Raw genomic sequence first — 27328 nt, 5'->3', positions numbered from 1 at the left:
CTATGTATTATTATTATTATTATTATTATTATTATTATTATTATTATTAGTTTTTATTTAGCAGACGCCTTTATCCAAGGCGACTTACAGAGACTAGGGTGTCTGAGCTATGCATCAGCTGCAGAGTCACTTACAATTAAGTCTCGCCCGAAAGACGGAACACAAGGAGGTTAAGTGACTTGCTCAGGGTCACACAATGAGTCAGTGGCTGAGGTGGGATTTGAACTGGGGACCTCCAGGTTACAAGCCCTTTTCTTTAACCACTGGACCACACTGCCTCTAGATCAGCCACAGCATGTGTGGATATACCCAAACTAAGTAACTTTATGCCAGTTCTATACATTTATATGCATGGGGATTATATAGTAAAGGAGTCAGGCTGAGAGTGGCTGTTAAAACCCTTGTTGTTTTTGTTTTTTTATAGTCTAGTTGAGCAGTTTGGGTGTATACTGAGTACCCAAGTGCTGAGTGCTGCCAGTGGTGCTCCATCAGGAATTCAGTTCCATATCCTGGACATTTACATGGAGGAGTTGGCTACAGTTGGAGCAGAGGAGGTATAAAATCTATATTGGTAGACGTGACAATAATTTTGTGTAAATAAGGGGAAGGGTAAGCCATATGTTTTAAAGGTAAGCTGTCTTGTGTTGAATTTTCTTGTAACTGTTTTTTTTTTTTTTTTTTTTTAATTTCAGCTCACAGCAGAACAGAATTTTAAGTTCATTGATCCATTTTGTAAGATCGCTGCCAAGACAAAAGAGTAAGTAATTATTGTAATTTGTTTGTTATCCTTTGACCCTGTCCAAACTACATAACCGAACTCGAGAACCATACTCAAAAAAGGTTTAATTAATCCTGCTCAGTGTCCACACTGAAGTACCGTTTCATGTTTAGTTGGGCTTAATACGTCCACACGCTATTAGGAGGCAGTGTGGTCCAGTGGTTAAAGTCCAGGGCTTGTAACCAGAAGGTCACCGGTTCAAATCCCACCCCTGCCACATTATTAAAATAGTTTGGTTACAGTTAAGAACATGAGAACGTTTACAAACGAGAGGAGGCCATTCGGCCTATCTTGCTCGTTTGGTTGTTAGTAGCTTATTGATCCCAGAAACTCATCAAGCAGCTTCTTGAAGAGAAGCTTCTTGAAGGGTGTCAGCTTCAACAACATTACTGGGGAGTTGGTTCCAGACCCTCACAATTCTCTGTGTATAATTTAACGTTGTGCTTTTGTTATTTTCCCAACTAGTTGTTCAATAGAGAGATGTCCTGACAGTATTTTTTTTAAAGCATAAAAATGAATACGCAGTGCAGAAAGCACTCCCAGAGCTCGGCAACTCTACAAAATCAACCCAACCATAACTGAATACCTAACCCTAAACCATTTAACCCTTTGCAGTCCTATGTCGGACCATGTCCGACATTACAATTTTCCCTTTCCGGTCCGATCAAAAAGACGTAAAACATAGGTCTGTAGTCGTTTTTTCTCCAGAAAAAGCCGAGAAAACCATTCAATGGCCGAGTGAGTCCGATAGGAACCGGAAAAAAAAAGGGGCGGATCTGAGCAATACACATAGCCCTGGCACCACACAGATAACACGGCCATAAACAAACAAGATAGCTGCTTCTGCATCCAGCGCTCAAAGAATATCACGAACATTTGCACAGCTTTTTGAGATGTTATAGTAATAAAATAATGACTTGGATCGCATTATTGAGGAGTTTGGTGGTAAACGAGTGATCAGGAGATGATTTATCGGTATGCATGACTATGAAGAGGTATGTGAAAAATACAGCGAACAAGGGGTGGGGCTGGAGATGCAGTACTGAGTGTCCTGTTGATATGCAGTTAAACCTGATTTACTGGGGGGGGGGGAGGAGGAGGAATGTAAACAGCGCGTCTAAAATAAACTGCGTGTGTGAAAATAAATTGGACCTGATGCGCCTGAGACGTGCTGAATAAATGGACCGCAAAGGGTTAAAAGTCATCTGATGCCCTCAGGACACTTTCTAGTAGATATTCCTTTGTGCTGCACACTGACAGCAATTCCTTCAGGCGCCAAACATACCACAAAGCAGTTTGGGATATTGGAGGATACACAAAAAATTTAGTTTGATATTACAGCGTCCACACTTCTGAGAAACCGCACTGCCTGATGCTATCTAATTCGAACTGGACTCAAGACTACCCCCTGAGGTGGCCTCGACTCCGGTTCTCAAGTATGGTATTAAACGCTGCGTAGTGTGGACGTAACTGTATTTAGCACTTTAAGCCGGTTTAAATGCAACTAATACAGTTTAAGGCATTGTGTGGACAGGGCGATTTTAAGATTTGGGAATTCAGTTCCTTATAACAACCGTCAGGATGTATTGATAGTCTGTGGACCCAAGTTAAGTTCAAGAATTAATTAAATAAAATTTTCAGGGCTGGCACTTGTGGTATGTAGTTGTCAGGATAGTCTCGATTGGCCAATTGCACCGGATATGAGAGGTTTGTCCTTAGTTCTGTACCAAATTGTGTAACTGCTGATAATCTCCAGTACTATTATTAATTGCAATGAAAAAACACAAGAAACAAACATGAATATCAGCCGCTCCACCAATATTAGTACAAACCTCAGGATTTATTTATTTATTCTTTCATCACTGCACAGAATATCTGTAGTTAGTGTTTCCTTATTTTAAGGGTCTTAATTCAGAATGGGGACCATATGAACTGATCCCGCCCATCTGGCCATCCATCCTTCTGTCTGCATGTCTGTCGCATGTCTGGTGAAAAGGATAACTTCCTTAAATTTTCATCTTCAGTTTTTTGTCATAGCCTCCAATCGACCTTTTCATTTGCATTTGGGTATAAACTGCTGATTTTATACAAATATTTTTAACCAATACATTCTCTTTTTTTAATTTTTAGTACTTGCATTGAAACTTCAGCTTTGTCTCAACTGTAATATAGTTACTTAAAACTGCTCATGAAAATAAAATAAACTACTCAAACTGCATGGTGATTTAGCTGCATTTACCATACTCCATGCCAGGGCCACTCATGAAAATAAGATATTTTTGGGTCTTATTACAAAAATAAAACTTTACTGGGTCTTTATTCAGCGCTCCAGATAAGCTGTGTAATTGGTGTTTTACACATTGAAAAAATATCGATTACGTGTGATACTTAAATTTAATTTGTAACAAATACAATTTTGCTACACAGCTCAATGTCTCAGTGGTCAGTTGTGCACATATTGGATGCGTTTGCTAGAGAAGGGATCATAGAAATACGTGACAAGTCCAGGATTTAAATAAAAAAAAAAAAATTAAAACATATGGTTGAATCCACTTGCTTGTAATGCGTATTTGTGACTGGTGCAATAGGCATTTATTTAACACAATATATTATAACTATAATATTTCTAGGGATCATTCTCTGTCAACGCTGTTGACTGGTACTGCTAAGCATCCCAGGGCAACTACCACAAGAGCTGGAAATCAGGGTTTAATGCTTTTCCAGAACCATAAGATGGTCCTCAGTTCTTGATTTGCTTCACAGTAAGAGAGGTATTCTCTCTCACCCTGAATGTGGTTAGCGAGATATTTTCGAATACCGTGATCTCACAAATGTTAAGGTGTTTAGCTCGATTTATTTCAAATACACAGCATGCACTGAGCTAAAGGTCAGCCATTATGAGAGGCACTGTACGAGTCACAATCACTTTCTATTTACACAAGACTTGCTCACTGTTTTCTGGTAGAATTTAAATAAATGGCAAAATTCACTGGTTCCGTGACAGTGGTGACCACCATGACATAATCGTATCCTTTATTTGATTTACAATACCATATTAAAATTAAGGGAACCATCTGCATAAGAACATAAAGTTTACAAATGAGAGGAGGCCATTCAGCCCATCTTGCTCGTTTGGTTGTTAGTAGCTTATTGATCCCAGAATCTCATCAAGCAGCTTCTTGAAGGATCCAGGGTGTCAGCTTCACAACATTACTGGGGAGTTGGTTCCAGACCCTCACAATTCTCTGAGTAAAAAAGCGCCTCCTATTTTCTGTTCTGAATGTCCATAAACTCTAGGGTCTTTTTCATAGATCCCTTCTTCAATTTTCAGTATCTCCCATATGATATTTATAATGCACATTTTTATTGCCTCAGTGCAGTACCTTATACTTTTCACTACTAAATCTAATTTGCCATGTGTCTGCCCAGTTCTGAATGTTGTCTAGATCATTTTGAATGACCTTTGCTGCTGCAACAGTGTTTGCCCTCCTCCTATTTTTGTGTCGTGTGCAAATTTAACCAGTTTGCTTACTATACCAGAATCTAAATCATTAATGTAGATTAGGAATAGCAGAGGACCTAATACTGATCCCTGTGGTACATCACTGGTTACCTCACTCCATTTTGAGGTTTCTCCTCTAATCAGTACTTTCTGTTTTCTAGATGTTAACCACTCCTTAATCCATGTGCATGCATTTCCTTGAATCCCTACTGCGTTTGAGAATTCATCTTTTATGCAGGACTTTGTCAGAAGCTTTCTGGAAATCTAAATGAACCATGTCATATGCTTTGCAATTATCCATTGTCGATGTTGCATCCTCAAAAAAGTCAAGCAGGTGAGTTTGACACAATCTCCCTTTCCTAAAACCATGCTGACTGTCTCCCAGGATATTGTTACCATATAGGTAATTTTCCATTTTGGATCTTATTATAGTTTCCATAAGTTTACATATAATAGAAGTCAGGCTTATTGGTTTGTAGTTACCTGGTTCGGTTTTGTCTCCGTTTTTGTGGATTGGTATTACGTTTACAATTTTCCAGTCTGTCGGTACAACCCCTGTGTCAAGAGACTGTTGCATGATCTTGGTTAGCGGTTTGTAAATAACTTCTTTCATTTGTTTGAGTACTATTGGGAGGATCTCATCCGGCCCAGGGGATTTGTTTATTGTAAGCGCTCCCTAGTCCCTTTAACATTTTTGGAATTGGTTTTAGCCCTCTTAGCAATGTTAATTTCTATCTCTCTCTTGGCCTTTCTAACTTCCTTTTCGACTTGTGTTTGCAGTTCTAAGTACTCTTTCTGTGTACTTTGTTTTTGGTCCCTTTTAAACGCTCTGTAAAGTGCCTTTTTTCACTGAATATTTTTTCAAATTGATCTATTAACCCTTTGTGGTCCATTGTCGGACCTGGGTCTGACATTGCAATTATTCCTATCAGGTCCACCCTGTCCGACATCATTATAGAAACGCAAAAAACGGGTTTTAGTCGAAACCATTCAATGGCTGAGTGGGAACGACAGGAGCCGAGACAAGTCAAAAAAATAAAAAATAAAAAAAGGCGCATCTCATGAATAGTCATACATGGCCCTGGTATCAGATAACGGGGCGTTCGTAAGTAAACAAGCTGGCTGACTGCGAGTAAGCGCACAGAGAACACAGACATTTGCAGAGCTTTTTAGAGATGTTATAGTAATAAAATAATGACTTGGATTGTATTATTGAGGAGTTTGGTGATAAACGAGTGATCAGGAGATGATTGATCAGTATGTACGACTAATTATTATTATTATTATTATTATTATATTATTATTATTTATTTCTTACATAGGAGAAAGCTATAGCGAACGAAAGGGTGGGGCGGGGGCTGGAGATGCCTAGTGGGTGCTTTGTTGATATGCAGGGCCATTTAAACCCGTTCGACTGTGGGAAAAAAAATACTTTTAAACAGCGCGTCTAAAATTAACTGCGCGTGTGAAAATAAATTAGACCTGGCGTGCCTGACGCGCATTTAATAAATGGACTGCAAAGGGTTAAACCATTTTGGCCATTTTGTTTTAGATTTAGATTTGTCTACTTTTGGGATGTAATTGTTTTGCGCCTCTAGTACTACTTTTTAAAAAACAGCCATCCTTTTTCTGTGGATGTTCTCTCTATTTTACTCCAATCTACTTCTGTTAGTCTCTGTTTCATACCTTCATCGTTTTGCTTTTCTAAAATTGTAAACCTTAGCTTTAGTCATTATTTTGGGGTTTAAAAAATACTTCAAATGAGACCATGTTGTGGTCTGAGTTTGCCAATGGCTCTCTGACCTCTGTTTTTAGTTATTCTGTCTTTCGTTATTGAAAAGACTAAATCAAGGCATGCCTCCCCTCTAATCGGTGCCTTGACAAATTGCGTTAGGAAGCAGTCATTTGTCATTTCCACCATTTCAATTTCGTCTGTCGTGCTCCCCACCGGGTTCTCCCATTTTATACGGGGGAAGTTGAAATCCCCCATTAATATGGCTTCTCCTTTTCTACACGCATTTCGAATGTCATTGTATAACAGATTATTTTGCTCAGCGTCTGAATTTGGCGGTCTATAGCATGTTCCTATTGTTATGCCCTTTGAATTTTTGTCCATTATTCTGACCCATATTGAATCTGCATTGTTTTCTTAGTCCTGATTTAACACCTGGGCTTCAAGACTATTTCTTACGTATAGCGCTACCCCTCTGCCTCTTCTGTCCTGCCTGTCTTTCCTATACAGTGTGTACCCACTATTATATTTGTCTCCATCACTGTCAGACAACCACATTTCTGTAACACCTATCACATCGTAGTTACTTCTTAGTGCAGTAGCTTCAAGTTCTAACATTTTGTTTCTGAGACTTCTAGCATTAAGATAAATACATTTAATAGTTGTCATACCTTAGTTGTTGCCCCTGTTTTGATGTGGTCTCCCTTCTCTTTTTTGTTTTCTCCCCCCTTCCTTTCTAGTTTTAAATGCTTCTGAACCTCCTCAAGGATCCTTTCTCTGAGTAGATTGGTTCCCTTTCTGTTTAAGTGCAGTCCGTCCCGCCTATATAGATAGTCCTTGTTGTAGAATGTGCTCCAATGTTCAAGAAAGATGAAGCCTTCCTGTGTGCACCACGATTTCAGCCATGCATTTTGTATTTCCAGCTGTCCATATGGTCCTTTGCAAGGTGCCGGCAGTATCCCAGAAAATACCACAGTTTTGGTCTTGTCTTTTAATTCTTCCTAGCTCTCTGAATTTGTTTTGCAGGGATCTTGGCCTGTCTCTTCCAATGTTGTTTTGTACCGATGTGGACGACTACTACCGGGTCGTCTCCTGTTCGTTCTAGGAGTCTGTCCACTTTCTCAGTGATGTGCGTGACAGAGGCTCCTGGAAGGCAGCACACTGTTGTAGTAAGGGGGTCCAAACTACGAACTGAGCTTGCTGTGTTTCTCAGTATGGAGTTCCCAACAATCATGACCTCCCTTCTTTTTGCTGCCTGGGCCAGCACTGTTTATAGGGTCCTGGATGTTGTTCCTTTTCGTTCTCTTGATGTTGGTTTTGATCATCTAAATTTTGAAGTGGCTCAAATTTGTTTGATGTCTGGATTTCTGGTGGTTGTGTTTGACGAAGTTTCTTTTTTTCCCAGCTTCTGCCTATCTGAACCCAGCTGTTTCGACTCTCTTCCCATCTCCCTGGTGGCCTTCAGTCTGCTAGGGGTGCAGACTTCCATGAATTGTGGGTGTGTCAGCTCCTCAAGCTCCTGTTGCTGTTTCATTTCCTGCATCTCCATTTCTAGCAAACTTACTAGTTTAAGCAAGTCCTGGATTTTGCGGCACTTTACACACATTTGGTTGAGCTCTGTTGGGTTTTCTCGGATTTCCCACATCATGCAGTTGTCACAGATTACTGGCTTGAGACCATGTTAAATATTTTTTTTTTTGGGAAGTTTAGTTTTTCACTTCTGCAGTTGTCAACCTGCTTTCAACTGCTTCTAACTGCTCTGTACTTTTCCACTTGTACTAGTCCCACGCTGTCGCATCCACCTGTTTTTGACTTTAATAAGCTTAAATTTTTTTTCTGTAATAACACAGTTTCCAGCAGTGGCTTATGCATTCAGCTTCAGAATACAATATAGAGCAGTCAAGAATTCATATCTACAAAACAATAATTTCATGAAAAAACACAATGAAGTTCGTCCAGCATTTTTTTTTTTTGTTATACACTGCTCGGCAAAAAAAAAAAAAAAAAAAAAAAGCTGCCTACATAACAGCAAATTAGGCTTCACTTGAGCAGTGATTGCAATGGTATCAACCAAACTTCATGAATACACTGCAAATAAAGTATCCACAACTATACATATCTGACAAGACAATATATATTTTTCTCTTTTTTAAAATAATGGTGGCTAACAACTATATATATATATATTATATATATATATATATATATATATATATATATATATATACAGTACCTTGCAAAAAGTATTCAGACCCCTGACCAATTCTCTCATATTACTGAATTACAAATGGTACATTGAAATTTCATTTTGTTTGATATTTTATTTTAAAACACTGAAACTCAAAATCAATTATTGTAAGGTGACATTGGTTTATATGTTGGAAAATATTTTTAAGAAAATAAAAAACTGAAAATATCTTGCTTGCATAAGTATTCAACCCCCACACATTAATATTTGGTAGAGACACCTTTCGCTGCAAATAACAGCTTTAAGTCTTTTGGGGTAAGTATGTACCAGCTTTGCACAAAGTGTCGGAGTGATTTTGGCCCATTCTTCTTGGCAGATTTGCTCCAGGTTGTTCAGGTTGGTTGGACGACACTTGTGGACCGCAATTTTCAAATAGTGCCACAGATTCTCAATGGGATTGAGGTCAGGACTTTGACTGGGCCACTGTAGGACATTCACCTTTTTGTTCTTGAGCCACTCCAATGTTGCTTTGGCCTTGTGCTTGGGATCATTGTCCTGCTGAAAGGTGAATTTCCTCCCAAGCTTCAGTTTTTTAGCGGACTGAAGCAGGTTCTCTTGCAGTATTTCCCTGTATTTTGCTCCATCCATTCTTCCTTCAATTTTAACAAGATGCCCAGTCCCTGCTGATGAGAAGCATCCCCACAGCATGATGCTGCCACCACCATACTTCACTGTAGGGATGGTGTGTCCTTGAGGCATGGGCAGTGTTAGGTTTGCGCCACACATAGCACTTTGAGTTTTGGCCAAAAAGCTCTATCTTGGTCTCATCTGACCACAAAACCTTTTCCACATCGCAGCTGGGTCACTCTCATGCTTTCTGGCAAACTCCAGACGTGCTTTCAGATGGTACTTTTTGAGTAACAGCTTCTTTCTTGCCACCCTCCCATATAGGCCAGTGTTATGCAGAGCTCTTGATATGGTTGACTGGTGCACCATTACTCCACTCCCAGCCACTGAACTCTGTAGCTCCTTCAAAGTGATTGTTGGCCTCTCTGTGGCTTCTTTCACAAGTCTCCTTCTTGTTTGAGCACTGAGTTTTGAGGACAGCCTTTTCTTGGCAGTACCTGGGTGGTGTGATGCAGCTTCCACTTCCTGATTATTGATCCAACTGTGCTTACTGGGTTATCCAAACACTGATATTATTTTGTACCCTTTCCCTAATCTATGCATTTGTATTACTTTATCTCTAACTTCTGTAGAATGCTCTTTGATCTTCATTTTCCTTCAGATTCACAGCCTGTCCAATGATCCTTCTACAGTGGGGGTTTTTATCCAGAAAATGTGACAGCAACTAATGGTTCACAGATGGAGGCCAATGGTAAGGTAATTGTGTCCTCGGTGGGGCAATTTCTTTCATCTGTGTAAACTGGGAGCTTCACAGCACAGGGTTGAATACTTATGCAAGCAAGATATTTCAGTTTTTGATTTTTCTTAAAAATATTTCCCAACATAAAAACCAATGTCACCTTACAATAATTGATTTTGAGTTTCAGTGTTTTAAAATAAAATATCAAACAGAATGAAATTTCAATGTACCATTTGTAATTTCGTAATATGAGAGAATTGATCAGGGGTCTGAATACTTTTGCAAGGCACTGTATATATATTTTTGTTGTTTGCTTTTGTTAAACATGGTTAACATGGTAACTGTTCACACAGTGTATTCATGTTCTAAAGATTAAAAACAACCTACAAAAACGCACACATTTTTACACATGTATCATAAATTACACACCTTACATGAGAACCTTCCTTAACTAAGTGTTAGTTTGATTGGGTTGTTTATTTTGAAACTGAAGGCAGGTTGCTTTGTTTAAAAGCGGATTGCCCCAGATGAACTCAGTGTGTGTAACACAAGCTCAACAGGTTCAGTAGTATCTAAAGTCATTTCTACAATGTACATGCATTGAATGCTTGTACACCTGCTGACACTTAAGGTAACTGCATCCAGTCTGAAATTGTATTAAGTCTTTAAAAAAATAATTAATGCTCAACTGTGACACTGTAGGACCAATATTTCAGGATGCTGCAAAAGACTCCAGTCTTACCCCCAACCTTGTTCACCCTAGTATACACAATGTATAAAAAAGTCAGCAAAGTGTGTGATTTAGCTTCCTAAAAATGTCAGCAGCTTAGTGCTGAAACTGCCAACGCTTTTTCATTGTACAAACAAATTCGGATTTGTTTGGTATTGTTCGATTTGGAATTGAATGCAAATGTTGGATTGTTTGGGAAATTCATAACAGTTGCATTACTAGCTCATAGTTCACTTTATCACCAGTGGGTGAGTGTGTTTGTTGCTTTTGGGGGAATTCTTTCTGATAACAATATGTTTGCATACTTTTGTACACCCCGCGCCTATAGACGTTTTCAAATCAATTCAACAACTGGTCATGAGCTTTCATAGAAATATGTCCATACAAGAAAGTATTAAAAAGCTTGCACACATAATTGCAAACAAAATTAAATAGACATTGTATTTTGAATGTGACTTGGATAAAAAGTGACAACAGCAGAAGACCTCCAGTTAACTCTGCTCTGTTTGCTTTTCCTGTATTCTAGTCACCTTCTGATGCAGGCAATAGCACATAGTATATTTGATGAGATTGTGGACCAGTCTCCATTTGCCATTGAAGACTTGATGAAAGAGGTGCAGCAACAGGGAGGAAATGTATCCGATGACTCAGAAAATAAAGATCTCTCCAAGTCGAAAAAATCAACAGGACGGCAACTAAATGGTGAGCACAATCTTTGACAGGAAATCCTGGTGGGGCTCTGACTGACTGTGGAAATGGCTTTGTTTGGTGGTCTGTTATTTGGAAAACAGTTTCCATGAACTGGCAGAATGTTGCTTCAAATGAAGACTTTAATCTGGTTGTATTTATGTGTGCCAGGTAAAGAAGCAGAAAAAAATGGGCAGAATTTTGAAGATGACTCTGAAGGTACCATTGAAATGCCTGAAGACGATGGTGAGGATATTGGGCCTGTTCTTCAGGTAAGTGTTTTATTTTATATATATATATATATATATATATATATATATATATATATATATATATATATATATATATATAATATATATATATAATTTAATTAATTAATTAATTGAATAAATAAATAAGAGAATAATATATGGGTCAGATTTTATATATACATTGCCCCTCCGGAAGCAAGCAAGGTGTTCTCAAAGACGGAGTTTGCCGCCAGACTCAATCAATCAATCAATAAATATATTTATGTATTACTTGTCATGATGCATGTGCATCAACATATGAATGAACTGAATAAGTAAATGAAAAGTAATATCCAAGTGTATGTTAATACACTACAGGTGCACTCCACTTATAATGGACTCCAAAAGACAATGAAAATCAGTACTTTACAAAGGAAGTACGTAGTAAACAAAATTTGAAATGCTGTATGTAACTGCGAACATAAGTACCTTAAATAAACAATACAAGTAAGCTTAACTGCCAAAGAAAGTGAGTTTTTATTATTTGTACATAATATTATGTAATAAATAGTACCATTTTATGATTTTATGTTTTTGTTAAATGTAATTAAAATTGTATATGTTACGCGTTTAAACTGTACAGCGACTGTGCCAACAAAAACATAGAATAAAAGTAAACGGCAACTGTTTTTCCTGTCTGACGTCACAAATGCTGCCGTGACTGTCATTTACTGTCGCAGATGTACCTAATTTGTACAAAAATTAGTGGAACATGAAAACTATTAAACTCTATGTATTAAACGCAAAATGCCTGCCTGTGGAACAGGAAAAATACATGTTAAAAAGTTTTAACCAGAGTAATTCCCCATGAAAACCCATGTTGTTTGGCAGGGACATGCCTCCTCAGTACGTTGTGAACAGAACTCTGTTCTAACAGGATCCATTATAAGTGGAGTGCACCTGTATAACACTAAAGTAACAGACACACTAACGTTAATAAACTGACAAACTAAACTACTTGCTTCCTTACTTAAACTGAGTGCTGTCATTTGTTAAAGACAAGCATGCAACATCCCCCAGCAGTTGCTGCCGACATTCTCTGTCTGGTGTGGACTTGCCCATACATTGAGACTGCATCCACTGAATTTGTTTGGAAGTGTAAGGCAAAGCTTTGCCGAGTTATACAGATGTGGAAATCGATTAGAAACAGTCCCAAAACTCGGTTACCCTCAAGGGCATCTGGCATTCTTTTAATAAAAGCCATACAGTGACTCTCAAAAGCATTCACCACCCTTGGACTTTTCCACATTTTATTGTGTTACAACATTGAATCAAAATGGATTTAATTACGAGTTTTTGCCACTGATCAACACAAAAAAAGTCCATAATGTCAAAGTGAAAAATAAAATCTGCAAATTAATTACATATATAAAACAGAAAATAATTGATTGCATAAGTATTCACCCCCTTTGCTATGACAGACCTAAATAAGCTCTGGTGCAACCAATTGTCTTTAGAAGTCACATAATTAGTTGAATGGAGTCCACCTGTGTGCAATTGAGGTGTTTCACATGATTTCAGGTTAAATACACCTGTCTCTGGGAGGTCCCACAGTTGGTTAGTACATTTCCTAACAAAAACGACATCATGAAGACGAAGGAACATTCAAAGCAAATCCGGAATAAGGTTCTTCAAAAGCACCAATCAGGGGTAGGATATAAGAACATTTCCAAGGCATTGAATATCCCCCGGAGCACAGTAAAGTCCATTATTAAGAAATGGAGAGAATATGGCACAACTGTGAATCTGTCTAGAACAGGCTGTCCTCAAAAACTGAGTATCCGGGCGAGAAGGGCACTAGTCAGGGAGGCCACCAAGAGGCCTATGGCAACTCTAAAGGAGTTAGTCTTCCACGGTTGAGCTGGGAGACACTGTGCATACGGCAACAATAGCCCGGGTGCTTCACAAAACTGGCCTTTATGGGAGAGTGGCAAAAAGAAAGCCATTGTTGAAAAAAACTCGCATCAAATCTTGGCTAGAGTTTGCCAGAAGGCATGTAGGAGACTCTGAGACCAAGTGGAAGAAGATTCTATGGTCTGATGAGACCAAATTAGAGCTTATTGTTTGGCGCAAGCCTAACACTGCACGTCATCCTGAGAACATCATCCCTACCATGAAGCATGGTGGTGGCAGCATCATGCTATGGGGATGCTGCTTTACATACCGATAAATCATATCTTGATCATTCGTTTTATCACCAAACTCCTCAATAATGCAATCCAAGTCGTTATTTTATTACTATAACATCTCAAAAAGCTCTGCAAATGTCTGTGATATTCTCTGAGCGCTGGATGCGGAAGCAGCTATCTTGTTTGTGTATGTCCGTGTTATCTATGTGGTGTCGGGTCTATCAGTATTCATGAGATACGCCCCCTTTTTTCTTTTTTTTTCGGTTTCTCTTGGTTCCTATTGGTCTCACTCAGCCATTGATGGTTTTCTTGGCTTTCTCCGGAGAAAAAACAACTTGGCGACCTGTATTTTGTGTCTTTTTGATGATGTCGGACAGGGTCTGACATTGGACCAGAAAGGGGAAAATTGCGATGTCGGACCAGGTCCGACATAGGACCGCAAAGGGTTAAATCCATTTTTTGGGAAATTTCTTGACACGATCTTCAGCCAAAATATACTTTTGCTTTTTTTTGCTTTGTCGTCCATTTTTGGTATTTTAACTCCAATGCTGAAAACTAGATTTTAGCAAACTAAATAAAAATAACAATGCAACACTGACTTTGTCCCACCTCCTAGTAGTACTGTACAGTACAGGTCACAGAAAAGCCAGTACAGATGCACTGATTGATTTTTAAAACATCGCTGTCACCTGAATAGTAAACAAGAAAACGCTTTGGAGTATTTTTTTTTAAATGTTATTTATCCAAGGGCATTTTTTTTTTTTGCCTAAAAGCTTTTTTTTTTTTCTCTCCGTACTAGTGCGATATGCATTGAACCCTAAAGAGGTGAATTTCATAAAATCGCAAATTAGGTAGACCCCTAGTTATCTGGTTACAAAACAGTACTGTGTCTGTTGTGAACGAATTGCTATCGGTGTGAACAAGGTGTTCTTTTAAGCGAAGTTCCTGTTAATTTAGCCGGAGCATTTACAATGGGAAAAATCAGTTTCACCACAAGGGTGTTCCCTTAGGCTAAGTGTTCTCTCAGGAGGTGTTCCTATATGCGGTGACTACTGTATATATGTTTTCTATCTACGTTTTCAAACAGAATTTACAAGATTCAATTGTGTTTTCATTCTTGATATGGATCGGGAGCTCCAAAGACGAAGGGCATTATAACTAAATGCCCTGGCTCCAACAGAGTTCAAACGAATTTTAAGGACTGTTAGAAGATTAGCATTTTCCAATCTCGGCGAATGACCAGGGTCATATGGGGTCAGAAGATCTTGAAGATGACAAGGTCCAAGACCATGTAACACCTTCTAGGTAATAAGAAGAACTTTAGAATAGTAAGATTAAATCGTGATTCATTTTTTTAGTCGCTTGACAGCCCTAATTATAATATACACAGTCGAAGCCTCTTAAGCGAGACACTCCGATGGAGTGAACAACCATCCTGCTTATAAGAACATAAGAAAGTTTATAAACGAGAGGAGGCCATTCAGCCCATCTTGCTCGTTTGGTTGTTAGTAGCTTATTGATCCCAGAATCTCATCAAGCAGCTTCTTGAAGGATCCCAGGGTGTCAGCTTCAACAACATTACTGGGGAGTTGGTTCCAGACCCTCACAATTCTCTGTGTAAAAAAGTGCATCCTATCTTCTGTTCTGAATGCCCCTTTATCTAATCTCCATTTGTGACCCCTGGTCCTTGTTTCTTTTTTCAGATCAAAAAAGTCCCCTGGCTCGACATTGTCTATACCTTTTAGGATTTTGAATGTTTGAATCAGTTTGCCGCGTAGTCTTCTTTGTTCAAGACTGAATAGATTCAATTCTTTTAGCCTGTCTGCATACGACATGCCTTTTAAACCCGGGATAATTCTGGTTGCTCTTCTTTGCACTCTTTCTAGAGCAGCAATATCCTTTTTGTAACGAGGTGACCAGAACTGAACACAATATTCTAGGTGAGGTCTTACTAATGCATTGTAAAGTTAACATTGCTTCCCTTGATTTAAATTCAACACTTCTCACAATATATCCGAGCATCTTGTTGGCCTTTTTTATACATTGTCTAGATGAAGACATTTCTGAGTCAACATAAACTCCTAGGTCTTTTTCATAGATTCCTTCTTCAATTTCAGTATCTCCCATATGATATTTATAATGCACATTTTTATTGCCTGCATGCAATACTTTACACTTTTCTCTATTAAATGTCATTTGCCATGTCTGCCCAGTTCTGAATGCTGTCTAGATCATTTTGAATGACCTTTGCTGCTGCAACAGTGTTTGCCACTCCCCCCTATTTTTGTGTCTTCTGCAAATTTAACCAGTTTGCTTACTATACCAGAATCTAAATCATTAATGTAGATTAGGAATAGCAGAGGACCTAATACTGATCCCTGTGGTACACCACTGGTTACCTCGCTCCATTTTGAGGTTTCTCCTCTAGGCAGTACTTTCTGTTTTCTACCTGTTAACTACTCCCTAATCCATGTGCATGCATTTCCTTGAATCCCTACTGCATTCAGTTTGAGAATTAATCTTTTATGCGGGACTTTGTCAAAATGTGCTGGCGTCTCTCTAAAGAGATGTGCAGTTAAACAACACAAGAAGTTGTATTAGTCAATTAGTACAACAGCTAAAGCACACAGAAACACGCATGAACAAGTATTTAAAGCAAAAAAAAAAAAAAAGATATTGCTAATTGTGTTACTTCAGTGCTGTAATTTTGTTTACTGAAAATATTTACATTATTATTATTATTATTATTATTTATTTCTTAGCAGACGCCCTTATCCAGGGCGACTTACAATCGTAAGCAAAAACATTTCAAGCGTTACAATACAAGTAATACAATAAGAGCAAGAAATACAATAACTTTTGTTCAAGTAAAGTACAAGTTTGACAAACCACAATTCAATAATACAGCAGGTAATAGTGATAGTTACATCAGGATGTGATTAAATACAAAGTACTACAGGTTAAAAACTTGGCAGATTACAGTATTCTGAAGTACAGGATTAAATGCAGTAAAATAGGGGCTGATAAGAGCAAAATAAAGCACATTTACATGAAGGGTGATAGTGTCCCAGGATACAAACAGAGGAGTTCTACAGGTGCTCTTTAAAGAGGTGAGTCTTAAGGAGGCGCCGGAATGTGGTCAGGGACTGGGCAGTCCTGACATCTGTAGGAAGGTCATTCCACCACTGCGGAGCAAGGGTGGAGAAGGAGCGGGCTTTGGAGGCAGGGGAGCATAGCGGTGGTAGAGCTAGTCTTCTAGTGCAGGCGGAGCGGGAGAGGTCGAGTGGGGGTGTAGGGAGAGATGAGGGTCTGGAGGTAGCTGGGTGCAGACTGGTCAAGGCATCTGTAGGCTAGTACAAGAGTCTTGAACTGGATGCGAGCGGTGATCGGGAGCCAGTGGAGCGAGCGGAGTAGTGGAGTAGCGTGGGCGAAGCGAGGCAGAGAGAACACTAGGCGGGCAGCAGAGTTCTGGATGAGCTGGAGCGGACGGGTGGCGGACGCAGGGAGGCCAGCCAGGAGGGAGTTGCAGTAGTCTAGGCGGGGAGAGTACCAGGGCCTGGACCAGGAGCTGGGTAGTATAGTTGGTGAGGAAGGGTCGGATTCTTCGGATGTTGAATCCGACCCTTCCTCACATTGTGTCTGCAGTGTAAGTACTGCAGACCTGGGAGGATCTCAGTTAACCAGTTCTGTGCTGCTACTGAATCAGCATCCTGCTTTTTGCCATGCTCGCGTCTAAACACTCTGGTGTCTGCTTCCCGCGAGGAATACATCCATCGTTTGGTTCAAACTCTGTGTGCCTCATCTGTACAGTGAGGTCCCGAGCTTTTGATTTAAGAATTGGCCCTGATATATGCTCTCCTTTGACAACAACCAGCTGAAACCAAACGAAAAGTGCGTCCTCTGCATTACTGTCTTTCACCTTGCATTTCCTTTTCATTTCGGGATTTGATCGTCACTCACCCAGAATAGCATCTCTGTTTTTGCTTATCCTCTCTGTCTGGCTTTTGAGGATGTGATATTGAGCAGCAACAGAGGACAGAGACGATGTGGGGTTCTGCAGAGCTTCCAGAATGTGTGTGAGAGAGAGAATAATACATGGGTCAGAATATATTACCACACAGCAGACTTGTAGGACGCATTTTTCGTCCACAAAAGGCTCGGATTCAACCTTGTGTGACTCGGACTCGGACTTGAACACGAACATTTGGACTACGTAACCTGGCGATATTGACTAGTTGTTTTTTATTTTCTATTACACAAGTAATATTAGTTACTAGGAAACTGCACAATAAAAACCCACCCAACAAAACATTATCCAATCACTGGTTAACCCTGTTGTCTTTGAGCCAATTATAGTAAGAATAAGAACTTAGAAGCGAGTTACAACCAATTGGTTGTAAACACCCCCCCACACAAACCCAACTGCAGCTATCGCAGACCAAGTTTTTTCTCTTTTGCATTAAGTTTTATAAGGAATAAATAATGTCAGCATGGTAAACAAGTGAGTAATTATTTGGATTTATGTGCCTTTAAACAGTGTGCTAAGTTTAAGCACTGTAGAAATACATTTCTAAAATCGCATTCTTAAAAAATATGGAATAAGTTTAAGCACTGTAGAAATACATTTCTAAAATCGCATTCTTAAAAAATATGGAATTTGATTTTGCTAATGTTTGTTTGCAGTGAAAACAATAGAACATTGGTCACCTTAATAATTGAGTTTACTGAAAATAAAAATGAATGAAAAAAGAATAATCACAAGCTTCTTAATTCATATCAGAAAGTCGCTGTGATTTAAATATTCTGTGCATTGCTTCTAATCTCCACTTGTTCACAGCACACGCCATCACTGTTTGCAAGCAACGTCAATGAATTCACCTGGCAAATTCAGTATAAAACTAGTCACTAAAGTCTCGAATTGAAAATTGCCTATCGTCAAACAGGCTATATCAGACTGATATGACAGAAGGAATGATTGATAGCAAAAAAAGAACGACAGAATAACTTAATACCACTTAATTTACCAAAATGAAAATAATGTATTTGCAGGAAAAACACATTAACAATACGGTGTGCAGCATAAACTTAGAAATCTGTCTGTGTGAGCTTCATATTTTAATTCCTTTATGAATCTACACAAAGGGGAAATACATAAATACAATATTTGTGTGTAAAAGAGAAAAGATAAATACATGATTTGAAATCAAATGAACTGAAGCACAATCTCATAAATGCATCATTGTATTATAAATGTCATAAAAATGCAATGAAAGTGAAACATAATGTTTCTGTTTTGCAAACCAAATAATAAAAATAATACTGAATTTACTATATAAGAATACAGTATATATACAGTTTGGCAGATTTTTTACCTGAATTGAAGTCAAAGTAGGTGCTATAGTCAGAGGTGAAAGTAACTTTAATTTCTTACCTGTGTAGTGTTATTTTCAGGTATGCGCATACCTAAACAACTTCTGCTAAGAAAGCAGGGAAGCACCAATTCAAATCTGTTACATTACGCTGTTTTCGTGTTTTACATAATTTAATTGAATTGATCATATTTTCCAGTGTCTTACGTAGTTTTTAATGTAATTTATCATATTTTTTCACCATTATGAAAATAGTATGCAAATATTTATCATATGCAATACAGTGGGTCTTTTTACTTGTGCAACTTTGCGGACCTTTTGGACTTGTACCACTTACAACTGGCAGCGTACCACTTACAACTGGCAGCGTACCACTTACAACTGGCAGCGTACCACTTACAACTGGCAGCGTACCACTTACAACTGGCAGCGTACCACTTACAACTGACAGCGTACCACTTACAACTGACAGCGTACCACTTACAACTGGCAGCGTACCACTTACAACTGACAGCGTACCACTTACAACTGGCAGCGTACCACTTACAACTGACACTGTACCACTTACAACTGACAGCGTACCACTTACAACTGACAGCGTACCACTTACAACTGACAGCGTACCACTTTCTAACACTACACCGGCTCTATAGTCCAGATCACAGCTTTAATCAAAAAACAGTGAAAAACAATGTCCACACACTTGAACTCCATGCTTATCTATAAACTTCAGGAACATTCAAACAGTATTCCAATTCCATTTCCAAAAGAAAAGAAGATAGTGACAGGCGAGTTGAAAAAGGCAGCAAATAGAATAATCTAGCTAGAAAAAATAAATCTAATTCACTCGTTTATTTATTTATTTTATTTTATATGCATTTTTCCTGAGGGATATCAGATGACATTCGTTAGGCCCCCAAGTAAATATTTTGGACAGTTTACAAAACAATTGTTGCTTTATTTTTCAACACACGTTGGTGGTGTTGATATGATAAACACGTATATCTGTTTCAGGTACTGTATTTAATTTTTTTCAAGGTTAAACGATGGCCCGTGTTACACAGAACAGTAAAAATAAAATGTCAAATATACAATATGTATTTAGTTGGTTTTGTGGTTTTGCTATATTTAACTTATTTTAGTACTGCACATAATGATATGGTTTAGAAAATGCTACTTGCCAAAACCGTGAGTGCACGTGAACTGTATTACATAATAATTTCCTTTATTCTGATTCCAGTGGTGTTTTCTCAATGCAAGATGTATTGTAGGCATATATGCAGTGATGTATAAAATCATACACTATATATAATATATATATATATATATATATATATATATATATATATATATATATATATAGTGTATGTGATGGAGTCAGAGAAAAAATGACACCAAAGTTTGGTGCTGCTTTCATTTGTTTGGTGTGCAAGGTAATCAGACATGCAATCTTCAGGTGTGAAAAAGTTATTACCCCCCTAGTTTAACTCAACCCAATTAAAGGGATAATTAGGATCAGCTATTTGAGTACTTTGGTTAACAACCAGGCCTGATTTGGGCCAGCCCTGCCCAATATAAATCTGACTAACATTGGCCCCATCAGAGTGAAGTTGTTATCACACAGGTTCTAGAGGCACATCATACCACGAACAAAAGAAATTCATGAAGACCTCTGAAAAAAGTCGTTGATGCTATCAGTCTGGAAAGGGTTACAAAGCCATTTCTAAGGCTCTGGGGCTCCACCGAACCACAGTCAGAGCATATTATCCAAAATGGGACAGTAGTGAATCTTCCCAGGAGTGGCCGTCCTGCCAAAATCTCTCCAAGAGCAGGCGTAAAATCGTCAGGAAGTCACAAAGAACCCTAGGACAACATCCAGGATCTGCAGGCCTCTCTCGCCTCAGGTAAGGTCAGTGTTCGTGACTCCATCACCAGAAAGACACTGGGCAAAATGGGATTCATGGCAGAGTAGCAAGGTGGAAAGCATTGCTCACTAGAACGTGAATGCTAGTCTCAAGTTTGCCCAAAAAGCACCTGGATGATCAAGAATTCTGGAACAATGTTCTATGGACAGATGAGTCAAAAGTGGAACTTTTTGGCCGACACGGACCCGGTTATGTCTGGTGAAAACCAAACACTGCATTACACAGTAAGAACTTCTTACCAACGGTCAAGCATGGTGGTGGTAGTGTCATGGTTTGTGGATGCTTTGCTGCATCAGGTCTGGACGCCTTGCCATCATTAACGGAACAATGAATTCTGCTCTGTATCAGAGAATTCTACAGGAGAATGTCAGGCCATCCGTCCGTTAAGCTGTAGCTGAAGCGCAGCTGGGTCATATCAAGTCGACGTCAGAATGGTTGAAGAACAAGAAATTTAAAGTTTTGGAATGGCCTAGCAAAGTCCAGACCTAAACCCCATTGAGATGTTGTGGCAGGGACCTGAAACGAGCAGTTTCTTGCTCAAAAACCCACAAATGTCACTGAGTTGAAGCAGTTCTGCATGGAGTAGTGGGCTAAAATTCCTCCACGTCATTGAGAGACTAATCAATAACTACAGGAAGCGTTTGATTGCATTTATTGCTGCTAAGGTGGCGTAACCATTTATTGAATCCAAGGGGTCGATTTACTTTTACTTTTTCACACAGGGGCATTGGGTGTTGCATAACTTCTTTAATAAATAAATGAAATGTATCAATTGTTTGTGTTACTTGTTCACTCAGGGCCCCTTTTATCTAATTAGGTTTTGGTGAAGATCTGATACATTCAGTGTCCAAAAATATAAGAAAATCAGACAGGGGGCAAATACTTTTTCACAGCACTGTGTGTGTGTGTAATATATATATATATATATATATATATATATATATATATATATATATATATAAATATATATATATATATAGTACACTGAGTGTACAAAACATTAGGAACACCTGCTCTGCTCCATGAAATAGACTGACGAGGTGAATCCAGGTGAAAGCTATGATCCCTTATTGATGTGAACCTGTTAAATCCACTTCAATCAGTGTAGATGAAGGGGAGACAGGTTAAAGAAGGATTTTTAAGCCTTGACACAATTGAGACATGGATTGTGTACTGTATGTGTGCCATTCAGAGGGTAAATGGGCAAGACAAAAGATTTTAAGTGCCTTTGAACAGGGTATGGTAGTAGGTTTAGGTGTGTCAAGAACTGCAACGCTGCGGGTTTTTCACGCTCAACAGTTTCCCGTGTGTATCAAGGATGGTCCACCACCCAAAGGACATCCAGCCAACGCAGGCCAGTGGTCGAAAACGGCTCATTGATGAAAGAGGCCAAAGGAGGCTGACACGAATTGTGCAGAGCAACAGACGGGCTACACTTCCTGCAGCTTACTGCAGTGGCCTGCCCAGTCACCAGATCCAATCCAATTGAGCATCTGTGGGATGAGATGGAACAAGCTATTCAGAGTAGAGATCCACTACCAGCCAACTTGACACAACTGTGGAAGCATTGGAATCAACATGGGCCAGCATCCCTGTGGAACGCTTTCGACACCTTGTAGAGTCCATGTCCCCGACGAATTGAGGCTGTTCTGAGGGCAAAAGGGGGTGCAACTCAATATTAGGAAGGTGTTCCTAATGTTTTGTACACTCAGTGTGTGTGTGTGTGTGTGTGTGTGTGTGTGTGTGTATATGTGTGTATATATATTAATATATATGGTGATTAAAAATGTGCATTGTGATCGGTATTACGTTTGCAATGTCGGTACAACCCCTGTGTCAAGAGAATGTTGCATGATCTTGGTTAGCGGTTTGTAAATAACTTCTTTCATTTGTTTGAGTACTATTGGGAGGATCTCATCCGGCCCAGGGGATTTGTTTATTTTAAGAGCTCCTAGTCCTTTAACACTTCTGCCTCAGTTATGCTAAAGTTATTTAAAATTGGATAGGAACAGGTCGACATGTGGGGCATGTTGTCCGTGTCCTCCTTTGTAAAAACCTGTGAAAGTAATCATTTTAATATATTTGCTTTTTTTTTTCTTCATCTATGATTTTGCCATTTGTGTCTCTTAGACATTTAACCTCCTCTTTTGAATGTTCTCTTGCTGTTATAATATTGGAAAAACATTTTGGAATTGATTTTAGCCCCCTTAGCAATATTGATTTCTGTCTCTCTCTTGGCCTTTCTAACTTCCTTTTTGACTTGTGTTTGCAGTTCCAAGTACTCTTTCTGTGTACTTTTGTTTTTGGTCCCTTTTTAAACGCTCTGTAAAGTGCCTTTTTTCGCTGAAATATTTTTTTAAATTGATTTATTAAACTATTTTGGCCATTTTGTTTTCGATTTAGATTTGTCTGCTTTTGGAATGTAATGGTTTTGCACCTCTAGTACTACATTTTTTTAAAAAAACAGCCATCCCTTTTCTGTGGATGTTTTCTCTATTTTACTCCAATCTACTTCTGTTAGTCTTTGTTTCATACCTTCATAGTTTGCTTTTCTAATTTTTTTTTTCTTTAAGTTGTATAAGAACCCTTTTTAAGTTTTAAACATTTTTTTTTTTATTAAACTTGCATGACATAAGCAAGCAGTGGTTGTTTTTATTAGCAGTATTTTCTTACATTTTTTTCCCCATGGTAACATTAAAATGAAGCAGAAAATGTCAACTTTGTGCTTTAAAATAAACATTTACAATATTAAATGCTTAGTATTGCAAATAGGCCCTAATGAGTGGATGATGAGCTCAAGTTCAAGAGCTCTTGCCTTGTGTGCGCCGCACTGAAAGTATTGTGTGGCTTCTTTGTTAGGTTCAGTGTTTAGGCTTGTAGCTCAATAAACAGGAGGGAAAGGAAGATGCCACAAAAATAGAATATTAGTAAAAACAATTGAAAGTGTACATAGTTCTTTTTTCACTTTTTTAACAATGTAAAGGGAGTCACTTTCTGATGTAAACAAGTTGCATTTGAGATCCAAAGGAACAAGAACATTAAAAGAAACTAGAGTTGCGAGCAACTTTACGGCTTCCAAGCAGTTATCGTGAAATTTAAGCGGCTTGGTTATTATAAATGAAGCGTTATCACAACTGTGATAACTGTCAATTTTGGCACACATATTGGAATTATTGGTTAGTAGGCTATTTAAATTGTACTTGGATGCACACAAAATTCTAAATAGTATGCAGTCATATAGACTTTGAAAATAATGCATATAAGAGGCTAACATTGTTCTAAATTCTAGATCGCTTTGTTTGAGTTTGTGTGAGTGTGCATGTGTGTGAGCGTGTGGTGCCATATTCTTAATTCTGCATTATAAAATAGTCTACAACATGTATTGGTTCTTGTATATTTTAATGCCACTATCCTTTAATGTGCATTTTTTAAAGTAATAGAAAGTGATAATCGTGTAACGATTGGCTATCGGGTGCAATTGGCTCAAATCCATGGCAAATTATTTCATAATAAATCACATCCAAAGTTATATTATGGCACTCAATAGTTAACCATCTGGCACAACAAACATTTATATCCAGCTGAATCAAAAAATATCATATTGCACACTTGATAAACCCATTATAGTTTGCACATAAATAGTAATTATTGCAGATCAATAGTAGCCCAGTTATATTGCACATCTTAATCATGTATATTACACATAAGCTAGTTATATTGCATACCTTGGTTAATGATTATATTGTGATCAGTGAAAAAAAAACCTTCATACGTCTTTTAAATAATGCACTTGGAGATTCGTTGCCATATATTCAGGATTGGCGATTGTCATTTTGTTAGTTTAGTCTTAATTATAACTATCACTTGCTTTTGTAAGTAGCTGCTACTCAAACAACAGTACGACAGAAAAGCTGCTGATTCAGCTCCATTTACTTAAATACTATAATACCCAACAATGATATACTTTTTATTATTAAAGCCAGCAATTGTCTGTCCCTTTGCAGTTTCTGTATTAGTGTTCGTGTTATGAAACGCGCAAAATGTGGCGAAAACATCAACTTCTCATAGACCTCTACTATTATACAAAGCTTCATAAGTCTACTGCATTGTAACACTGACATATACTGCAATATAAAAGTAGTATTACTAAACTGCTTTTATGTAATGTTTACCAGGGGCAGTATATAATACCAAATTAGTTGTGGCTTTTAAGAAATTACTACAGTTAAATGCTTTAGCTAGAAAGTATTCACAATTCAGTCACCATACATATAAAACTCTACATACACTGACAATGCTTGTATGTTGAGTTTTGAAAATGCATGTTTTTCTAAAAGACTGTAAACATCATACAAAAGCGTGCAATTGAAAAAAGTCAAAATATTTAGTCAGGCAATAGCCCGACTTAGCCAATATGTTCCTACGCCTATGGTAAAAATATTTATATGACGATTTTTAAGCAAACTGTATTTGTGTGACTTGTAAAGCTGATGTATTAAACCATGTAATTGTTTCGATTGTGTTCTGCTTTTAAGATGTTTTTTTTTCGAGTACCTTCTGTGCAGTCGCGTTTTTAAAGAAAAAAAATCTTAACAACACATTCTTGTACTACCCGAGCTCAGTCATTTTTTGTAATACTTAGAGTGTGTGTGAGAGAGTGTGTACAGTTTTGTAACGCCAGCCTTTCCAGTGTAATTACTGTGTTTTAAGTTACATGAGTTAGTGAAACGGTTCTTGACAGACTCCACCAAAAAAATGGCTGCTTTTAAGATTTTTTTTGCTCAATTTCCATGGTAAGCTGTCCCCAGTGGTGGGAATGTATCATTTCAGGGTATAATTTGGCATGTCACCCATATTGATTGGCTCATGGCAGCCATGTTTGTTTATGTAGGAACTTTTCCTGACTAACTTTTTTAGAGGACAGTACAAAGATAACGTATACCCAAGATTCACGTCAATCAGCCAAAGGGCTCATGAGGAGTTGTTGTTTAAAGTGTTTTACGCAAAATCCAACATAGCTACCACACCATGTGACCGATCCATTTTTCCTTAAGTAGAATCAACCGTGGACATGAGCGCACTATGTATAAAATTTCACAGCTGTACTATTTACCGTTCATGAGAACAAGACTTTTGAAAATTGCACAAAAAATTGTCATTAAATGTAAGATGGCTGCCACACCATGTGACCTAAGGCCGCCATATTGACCATGGCATAACATCCCATAGTCCTCTACATCCGTGTCAAATTTCGTGCATTTTGGTGCAGCATAGGCAGTTTTATAGCCAGTTGCGTATGTTGATGATGTCATGCAGCGTGGACGCCATGATTTTCACAGTAGCAACTTCCCTTGAACAAGCTTAACAGATGACCATACTGAGATGTTTTATTCCAATTTTTGTTTCAATCGGACAAGCGGTTTCAGAGAAGATGTTTTTGAATTTTGATGATTTTATATTTTTATGGTAATTTTATGTCATTAATCAATGTGGTTGCCAAACCACAGAACCAGTCAGCTTCATATTAACAACAGTTAATCCATGGAGTGACCCTCAACATGTATAGCAATTTTCAGAACTCTGCAGTAAACAGTTTCCGCAAAATCCAATATGGCTGCCGAACCATGTGACTTGCGCAAATTTGCTGAATATCACCGACTATCAGACATAGGCATCTACCAGTGTACCGAATTTTGTGAGTTTTTGAGCATGTTTTGGCAGAATAATAATAAAAAATAATAATAATAATAATAATCCTAACAAAAACAATAGGCTTCCCCAGCCTACGGCTTGGAAGCCTAATAATCCTAACAGAAACAATAGGCTTCCCCAGCCTGTGGCTTGGAAGCCTAATAATAATAATAATAATAATAATAATCCTAACAAAAACAATAGGCTTCCCCAGCCTATGGCTTGGAAGCCTAAATACATGCTGCACAACATGTATATCAGCCCTTGTGCACAGGTAAGAAAAAATAGATGTCACTTGATACTAAATATATATTTTACCTCAACTTTTATCTTACTGGATACTTGAATCAAGTTTCACAGACCATATTTTATCATCCTGACCTGTAAAAAATAAATAAATAAATAAATAAAGTATTGGCATCTGTGAGTTTGTGAAACCATCAGTTAAAGTTCAATTATTTGGTGTACATTCTAATTTCAGGTGTAATCAGAATTTTTTTTTACTTCTCCTCACTTTCACCGAAAACAATAATTGCATACGGTATATAAAAAGTGAAAGCCCTGAAAAAAACTCAAAAATGAAATAAATAAAAATAGAAGCCCTAATTTATAATTTAGTGAAAATCTATGCAAATTATTACTTTCCTAGCTTTCTTGGGGACACATGTAAGCTTGGCTTGCCTGCTTCTATTAGCTGTGAATGCCAACTGTGCGGGTAGCAGTGTAAAGATGGTGAAATTAACCAGTACTACAGTATGTTAAACAGACAGCTTGTATCTGCCAAATAAAACATATTGAAGAAAATAAACTTCAAAGATGTTTTGTTTTGTTTTTTCCCCCCAGGTTGACTACAAGGCAATTGCGGACCGTCTCTTTGAGCTAGCTAGTCGAACCAGCACACCTCCCCAGAACAGAAAGATCATCTACAGACTGGTCAAAAA

The 27328-nt window shown here is 38.1% G+C and overlaps 1 protein-coding gene across 1 annotated transcript; it reads left to right on the top strand.

Moving 5' to 3' along the window:
* Window positions 1-424: 424 nt before the first annotated feature.
* Window positions 425-27328, top strand: LOC117407215 (ribosomal RNA processing protein 1 homolog A-like; the record flags this gene model as incomplete). The annotated part of the gene is made up of 5 exons (XM_059021255.1): window positions 425-554; window positions 693-757; window positions 10823-10998; window positions 11155-11255; window positions 27231-27328. Coding segments are annotated over 5 exons (570 nt in total), but the record flags the coding sequence as incomplete, so codon positions are not given.

This window comes from Acipenser ruthenus, unplaced genomic scaffold (assembly GCF_902713425.1).
Source record: "Acipenser ruthenus unplaced genomic scaffold, fAciRut3.2 maternal haplotype, whole genome shotgun sequence".
Classification (NCBI taxonomy): domain Eukaryota; kingdom Metazoa; phylum Chordata; class Actinopteri; order Acipenseriformes; family Acipenseridae; genus Acipenser; species Acipenser ruthenus.
The sequence above is the reverse complement of the archived record's forward strand: the minus strand, read 5'-3'. Positions and strand labels throughout refer to the sequence as shown.